The sequence below is a fragment of the Bos indicus x Bos taurus genome, chromosome 9, assembly GCF_003369695.1.
Source record: "Bos indicus x Bos taurus breed Angus x Brahman F1 hybrid chromosome 9, Bos_hybrid_MaternalHap_v2.0, whole genome shotgun sequence".
Lineage (NCBI taxonomy): Eukaryota > Metazoa > Chordata > Mammalia > Artiodactyla > Bovidae > Bos > Bos indicus x Bos taurus.
In genome coordinates this window covers 87,110,531-87,118,793 of record NC_040084.1, presented here as the reverse complement: position 1 = coordinate 87,118,793, position 8,263 = coordinate 87,110,531, and the positions used below count along the sequence as shown (strand labels likewise).

Sequence of the window (8,263 nt, the reverse complement as noted above, 5' to 3'; positions counted from 1 at the left end):
CACAGTTTTTTCATCATGTGCTGTGTGTGCTTAGTCTCTCAGTCATGTCCAACTTTTTTTGATACCATGGACTACAGCCCACCAGGCTCCCCTGTCCATGGGATTCTCCAGGCAAGAATACTGGTGTGTGTTGCCATGCCCTCCCCCAGGGGAAATTCCCAACCCAGGGATCAAACCCAGGTCTCTTGAAATGTATGTGAATTCTTCACCGTCTCAGCCACCAGGGAAGCACTTTTTTCATCATATTCACTCTCAAAACATAATATGGAACAAAAAAAATTCATCATCTCTCATTAAAAGATTTGTATTAAAAAATATGCAAACTATGCAAACAGCAGGAGATCAAAGGCGGCCAAGCAAAGACTGAGTCCTGAGGCCAACAGAGCACCTGTTGGGGCTTCCTGGGAGCAGCATCACCTGCAGAAAAGAAAGAGGTGTTGGCCCAGGAGATTGAGGAAATTCTGTCACTATCCTGGGGCTGCCCCTCCCCAGCCCCGCTTCCAGACCCGCCCTCACTGAGGGGCTTCTATGTCCTCCACCCCCACCCCCACCCCAGGCCCAGCAGCTTCTTGTCACCTCCTCTTTCCTTCCTGCATCACAGAGTCACCCCAGGCCCTGACATCCCCTGCTCAGGCTCAGGACTGGAGCCAGTGAGGAATCAATCTGCTTCCTTTACTCAGGTCTGGATCCTCCCTGAGGGGGTCCTAAAGGACCAGGGAGCAGGTCCCCGGAGGAGGGGCCTTGCTTCCTGACAGCCCTGGGGGGCTGCAGGCAAACCTCCTTCCTTTGCGCCGCTCTAGCCTCTGAGAAGCACACAGAGCTCTCAGGACCAGGGTCCCTGCCCCCATCTGTTCCTGGTCCCCCCAGCTGGGCACCTCCACCCCAGCTTAGGCCCACCCATCCCCAAGCACCTCTGCTCAAGGCAGGGCCGCTCAGTGATGGAGGCTCTGGGTCCCCAGGAGGCTGGTGACCTGCAGGCCACACTGAGTCAGAACTGCTGCTGCTCCAGGAGCACAGGCCTGGCCTCAGCCCTTCCCACAGTCTCTGCTGTGGGGCTCCTGCCTTGCCTGCTGTGACCCAAGCCACTTCCTGTGAGAACAGGCCTTTGGAGTTGGGTCTGCAAAGGCCTTCCCACCCCTTCCTCCTGGGATGAGAGCCCGGCCCCTCTCATCTTGGCCCCTGGGTGGGTCCCCTCCCGGCTGACACATCATGTGGAGCCCCCTGCTGCTCTCAGCCCCGTGAGTCCTGCCCTTGCCCTGAGTGCCTGCTGTTCTCACACCACCTACCAGGGCCCTGCCAGCCAGCAGTCTGTGCTCACTCAGGGGACTTGGCTAAACCCTCTTAACTTCAACAGGCCCCCAGCCACCCCCCACTTCCCACTGTCATTTAACAGTGAGGACCTTTCAGAACTGAGGCCAGAGCTTGTCCAAGTTCTGCTCTCAGGTGATATGGGGTCTTATTCACCTGCTCATTTCCACGATGAGGCGGTTCAGTGAGGGCAGGGGTTGGCTGGGATTCACCTTACCCATCCCACACCAGGCCCTGTGCCCCTGCCTTTTCTCCCTCAGTACCTGCTCCTGGAAAGGACTCAGCCTGGGAAAACAGTTATGATGAAACTGGTGAGGACCACGGGGAGGATCCAGGGTTTGGACTTGATGGCTGTGGCCGTGGACTGCACTGTAGGGGGGCCTGTGGTCGGTGATGCTGCAAGGAGAGTAAGAGTGAAGCCCTTGTCCAGACCCCAAACTTGGCAGATGCCTCCTGGCTCCCCTGACTCAGAACCCCTACTGTGCAGACAGCTTGCACCCATCACATGGAGGCCCCTGTGTTAGATCCTCAGGCGAGATGGGGGGAAAGGAGGAGTGCAGTCCTCACGGGGCTCTGACAGCTAATGGGGGAGCAAGGTTTCCAACACAGCCACTCAGTCCTGCTGTGACATCAGAGATATGAGGATGAAGTCCTCGGGAGCTGACAGCAGAGGTGGTATTGACAGTTTTCCTGAAGTGGAATTGGTGACATTTAAAAGATTTTGGAAAGAGGGTACAGTGAGAAATAAATCCCAGATATCAAAAAGACGTCTACAGGATTTGGATCAGCAAAAATCTACATTCAGTAGTCCAAATGCCTGTGCTGTGAGGAGAGATGTCAGGAGGTGGAAGAGGAAGGAGGACGACAGAGCATCCTGGATCATTGTTCTCCCAGGATCAACTCACTTTTTTAATTTATTTTTTTACATTCTTTTATTTTATTTTTATTCATGACCAAAACATTGTTAATTGGGGTACAGCCATTAACAGTGCTATGATAGTTTCAGGTGAACAGTGAGGGATTCAGCCATAGATACACATGTACCCCTTCTCCCCTAAACCCCTCTCCCATCCAGGCTGGCACATAACACTGAGTAGAGTTTCATGTGCTATACAGTGGGAGCTTGTTGGTTATCCATTTACAAATAGCGGTGTGTACATGACCTTCCCAAAGTCCCTATCTATCCCTTCCCCCAGGTAACCATAAGTTTGTTTTCTAAGTCTGTGAGTCTCTTTCTGTTTTGTAAGTTTTCTTGCACTATTTCTTTTTAGATTCCACATATAAAGCATGTCATATGATATTTCTCCTTCTCTTTCTGACTTAAATCACTCAGTATGACACTCTCCAGGGCCATCCGTTTCAGGAACAGCTCACTTTAGATGGGTCACTTTGCCAAAACACACACACGCAGACACACACAGACACACACAAACACACACAGACATTGGGTCCATATCACCTTGAGTGGACTACCACTTCCTTATACTCGTCTCACTTACCTGAGGTCTTCAACATTTTCTCCCAGCGCACCATAAAATCCTGAAGCCAGGCCCGACAGTCTCCCATGGAGACCTTCTTGAAGAAGTCGGTCACAGCTCTGTCATTCTCCCACTTCTCTTTAATCTGTCTCCCTCTAGAATGATCTATTGTCCAGTGCCCATTCTCTGAATCAAAGCGGAGGCACATTTCTCCATTGAAGCCGAAATGCCAGGATCCACTGATGTGTCCATCTTCTTCACAACGGCATGTCATCCTGCCCTGCAGGGTCGGAGGGTCTGACCCCATCGAGGAAAAGAAAGAGCTCAGGCTCTGGACTTGACAAATTCTTTGCCTCACCGTGGTCCACCTCCCCTGGGCCCAGGTAATTGGCCCTGTTCTCTCCTCCAAGGCCTGCTCCTTCCACTGGACTACTAGGGAAGGACCAATACCCAATTGAATTTTTTACCCATAAACAGTGGATGCAGCCCCTTCAGTATTTGGACTTCCTAACTCACCCCTGGACTCGATGGACATGAGGTTGACTTGATGGACATGAATTTGAGCAACCTCTGGGAGTTGGGAAGGACAGGGAAGCTGGCGTGCTTCAGTCCATGGGGTTGCAAAGAGTGGGACATGACTGAGCGACTCAACTGAACCAAATTGAACTCACCTCTGGCCGTGTGTTTCTCCGGTATAATGTCAGGCAATTGCCCCTTGAGGAAGTTCCCGATGTCTCTCAGTGTTTCCATCTGTGTTTCCCAAGTGTTCGTAGTTTTCACCTCTTCTCCCAAAGGACTTGTGGATTGGATCTTGGTGCCACCACAGTGATAGGAGAGAAAAACATTCCCATCGACCTGGCCTTGAACCACACACCACGGCTCTCCAGGACTGGGGTGAGGATAGACGGTGAAGTTGTAGCAAAGAGAGTGAGCGTCTATGAAGGAAAATGCAGGTGAGGGCAGGTTTTGGAGAAGACCCATTACCTCTTCCCCTAACTTATGTGAGAGCAGAATAAAGCTGCAGAGCTGGGTTGGTAGAGCAGGAAGGCCCCCCTGGCCCCTAACACCACCTACAGGCTGAGCAAGTGGAGAAACCACATAACATTATCTCTACTCTGCTCATAAGGCCAACACAGAACCCAAAGCTGCAGAAAGGAGAATTCACAGGATTTAGCAAGGCCAGGGAGATGCTGCTGATCTACCACTTTGATGGGTCTTGGAATCCTGGAGAAGGCCTGGCCCACATGGCATGAAAGAGAAAATCCAGAACTTCCGAGGCAGGTGGTAGAGAAGGGGATCCAAGGCTCAGAGAAGTGAATGTGCCAGGGTGGACACGGTATGAAAGGGCAGGAAAGTGTGCAGTCCACCAGGCTCTATGGAGCTCGAGAGGAAAGAATGGATGAGAAGCATCTCCAACAGCTCAAGGGTGACTTTTGCTGAAGGTCAGGGACAGTGGTGGGATTGGTGTTCCTGTGTGCTTCCAGCAGGACTGAGGAAGGAGAAGGGGAAAGAGCCGATGCCAGGTGGAGTGCTCTATGTCAGCAACAAAGCAGATGCAGTGGCCAAAGTGACCAGAGAGCCCCACTGTAGCCAAGACTTACTGCAGAGAGTACGTCGCTGGCTCATAGCACAGGGCGATCCTAAAGGCAAAGAGAAGAGCAGTGAGCCCTGTTAAAAACTACATGATTGAAAGGAAAAATTATATACAAAAACAGAGACAAACACAAGGCTGGATGTTCAGGAGGCTGAGTGCAGACATCCCAACAAAATGTCTGGGTCCTTTGTGCAGTATCCAGCACTGAGTCAGGTCTTATATTCAGAATCCATTACTAGAGACAGAGATGCCAGGCATCAGCAAGGAGGGCCCTCCTATCACCACAGCAAGTGCAGAAGTCCTTCTGGCCTTTGGAAGCCACATGGTCATTGACTGGGGTAAGTGTACACTTGGCAGAGAATCCACCCCCACATTCACAAGGACCTAGAGTGGGATTGTCATCATTTCCAGCAGTCTGAAACATCATCATGGCCCGCCTGTTATTACTGTGGTGCCTGAGATCTGTGGTAAGGAGTACACATCTGTCCCACGTGCTGCCCACAGGAGTGTCACCCATTCACTGGTCCTCATAGTGCTCATTTCACATCCATTCCATTTGCAATATGAATGAAAAATCTTCACAGTTAGTAAATTACCATGGGGTGAGGGCTACCATAGAAGCGATTTCCAAGTTCACACTTCTGACACTGACCTTCATCCCCCAATAGAACATGTAAGCAATATCATATTCTGGAGAAAATGACAGAGAGGAGTACCAATCTACAGCCCTCCAGGGCTGCAGGAGTGTCGTCCCTATCCTATCTCCATTTAATTCCCAATGTGGCCATAGATTTCTATAATTGTACATATGACATATTTCAGGCTCTGCAGACCATAGTTTTCTGTTACAACTGTTGTCCTAGCACAAAAACAGTCACAGACGATTGGTGAATGATGATTTGCTTCTTGGGCAGATGACCCAGCAGAACCTGTGATGTCAGTGGTATCTGTGGTCGGAAAGGTACTATGTGCTGAATATGGCATTTTACTTGGAGGTTCACAACACAGACCCTTTATGTCCTGAAGCAAGGCCATGTGATTTGCAGTGGGGAATACTACAGCATTTCAATGTGGCTCCTGGTATGGTCCTGGGGGCTGGTGGAGGTGAAGCCTCTGGTCATGAAATGTCAACATTGTCTATCATGATCTGGGCTCATCAACCCCTAATCATTAGTTCAGATAGACCAGCCACCATAGGATTAAAGCGATATGGTGGTTTGGCATAAGAAGGGCCAGAGGCAACAAATAGGAAGAGAGCAGCAGGTGGCTTAGGCCTGACATCAGAATTGTTGTAGGACCACTATTCCCTGGGGCCTGCCCTGTGGCTCAGCGGTAAGGAATCTGCTTGCAATGTAGGAGCTGGAGTAGATGTGGGATCTATCCCTGAGTGAGAAAAGATCCCATGGAAGAGAGCATGGCAAGCCACTCCAGTGTTCTTGCCTGGAGAAACTCTTGGACAGAGGACCCTCGTGGGCTATAGTCCATAGGATCACAAAGAGTTGGACATAACTGAAGTGACTTAGCATGCACACGCTATTCCCTGCTCATGCCTGAGTCTTTGTGCAGTGTCCCCTACATCTCCATGGACCAAGGAAGCCATTCTAGAGCAGAGGGGTCAGGGGACAGTAGCCCATATCTGCTGGACCCACACTCCTTTCACCTTCACACCACCCAGAACCTACAAGGTAGGACAGAGTAAGTTTTTGGTTCGCCAACAGGCAGCTAAGGCATCCCTTGCACTAGTCCCTAGGGGAGGAGTCATCTGTTACTGTTTTGTGACCCAGGGCAGTCACATTGTTCTTTTGCTTTTTTCAGGTCGTCTTTTCCTGCTCTTGTAGCACAAATGTGGAGATGCATAACGCACAGACACCACATGGCCTGTGGAGACCAACAGATTTACTCTCTGTCTTTTGAAGAAAAGGTTCTCCAACTCCTGTCTTAAATATAGCTATTATAGGCCACTGTCTTCATAGTCTCAGGGAATATGAATGTGGGACCAAAGGGTAGAAGTGGGGGTGCACGTCCTCACCCTTGTGCCCTGTGTCACACACTTTGGGAAACTCTTCTCCCATCTCTCCTGCTTTATGTCCTGGGGGCCAGGCTGGGAGGCTTCTGCTGGGGTGAATTCTCAGGCAAGAGGATAGGGTGCCAGTTGACAGAGGGCAGGTTTAGGATCCCTTCACAGATGGGAAGTTGTTGGAGGCCCTGAGGTTCTTTGGACCGGGAGGGATATGGAAAAAATAGTGTTGTGACCAAGCAGGACTCTAAGGAGGCTTCCTAGGACAGACTCCAGCCATCTCCCCGCCCCTCCCTCCTGCGCAGGCCCCCCACTTCCCGCCCAAGTGGTGGACTCCACCTAGACCCTTGCCCATCTCCCGCCACCTCTCCTGCGGCCAACGCAACTGGTCAGACTCCACCCAGCCTTCCCCTGAACCGCGTGGGTTCGGTCCCTCGGAAGCGGCCGCCACCTTTCCTGCACCCGCTTCAGTGACTCCGAATTCCGGAAGGGGGAGCCCGAGGGGCTGCAGCAGCATTTCGTGACGCCGACCTGGCTCTCAAGTCTCCCTGCCTTCCCTCCCTTCCTGCTGGGATTGATTTCTTTTTCACCCAGATCTTGTCTTTTCCCTGCACGGGGACGACAACCTGTCGCGAGCAGGGGCGGGGAGCAGGAGCCCAGCGGGAAAGGAGCGCGCGGAGCTTTAAAAGCAGGGAGGCGGCCCCGCAGCGGCGTTCCCGGAACCGCCTCGGACACCCCATCCCTCTCGGGTCTTAAGGCCCCGTGTCCGCTCCCCGCAGGTTAATCCCCGAACTCACCGCCTCGCGCCGTGCAGAACCGGAGAGCCACGAGTAGCACCTGAGCCGCGAAACCAAGACGCGCTCCGGGGCCTGACTTCCTGTCCATCACCACGTGGAAACTGGTTGGATCCGACTTTGCCGGGAGCTATTTATACGAGGGCCAATGGCACCCCACTCCGGCACTCTTGCCTGGAAAATCCCATGGACAGAGGAGCCTGGTGGGCTGCAGTCCACGGGGTCGCTGAGAGTTGGACACGACTGAGCAACTTCACTTTCACTTTTCACTTTCATGCATTGGAGAAGGAAATGGCAACCCACTCCAGTGTTCTTGCCTAGAGAATCCCAGGGACGGTGGAGCCTGATGGGCTGCTGTCTGTGGGGTCGCAGAGAGTCGGACACGACTGAAGCGACTTAGCAGCAGCCCCAGCAGCAGCAGCCCCACATCAGTCCTTTCTCCGCCTCTTCACTGACGCCGGGCAGTAGCCGCGCCCTTCTGACTCACTCCTTTCTCCTCCAGTCCCTCAGGGATTCTTTTCTCCTCCGAGTCCTTCACGCCCCTCAACCTTCCTCCCCATTCCCGCCTGCAGTCTTCCTGCGGTGGTGGTTTACTCGCTCAGTCGTGTCCGACTCTTGCGACCCCGAGGACTGTAGCCCGCCGGGCTCCTCTGACTATGGGGATTCTCCAGGTGAGAGTACTTCAGTGGGTCGCCATGTCCTCCTCCTTGGGATTTTCCTGACCCTGGGATCGAAGCCGGATCTCCTACGTTGCAGGATGAGTCTTTACTGACTGAGCTTCGAGGGAAGCCCTGCTTTTCTTAAAAGACTCAAGATTGTCCCCTGCACCGCCCCCCCCCCCCCCCCAAAAAAACACCACCCGCACCGGAAAACTCTGCGGATCTCTTGAAAGGGCCTGGCTGCGACTGCTGCTAAGTCGCTTCAGTCGTGTCCGACTCTCACGAGGCTCCCCTGTCCCTGGGATTCTCCAGGCAAGAACACTGGAGTGGGTTGCCATTTCCTTCTCCCATGGATGAAAGTGAAAAGTGAAACTGAAGTCGCTGAGTCTTGTCCGACTCTTAGGGACCCCATG

General features: G+C 52.6%; 1 protein-coding gene across 1 annotated transcript; it reads right to left on the bottom strand.

Annotated features, from left to right (window-relative positions):
- Positions 1-288: 288 nt before the first annotated feature.
- On the bottom strand, positions 289-7,398 carry LOC113898551 (UL16-binding protein 3-like). The gene is made up of 6 exons (XM_027551820.1): positions 7,195-7,398; positions 4,388-4,426; positions 3,458-3,721; positions 2,808-3,083; positions 1,572-1,704; positions 289-417 (listed from the first exon to the last, which is right to left on the bottom strand). Exons 1-5 carry the CDS (start codon positions 7,280-7,282, stop codon positions 1,589-1,591), a joined length of 783 nt encoding a protein of 260 aa, XP_027407621.1. The 5' UTR covers positions 7,283-7,398; the 3' UTR covers positions 289-417; positions 1,572-1,588.
- Positions 7,399-8,263: the final 865 nt, after the last annotated feature.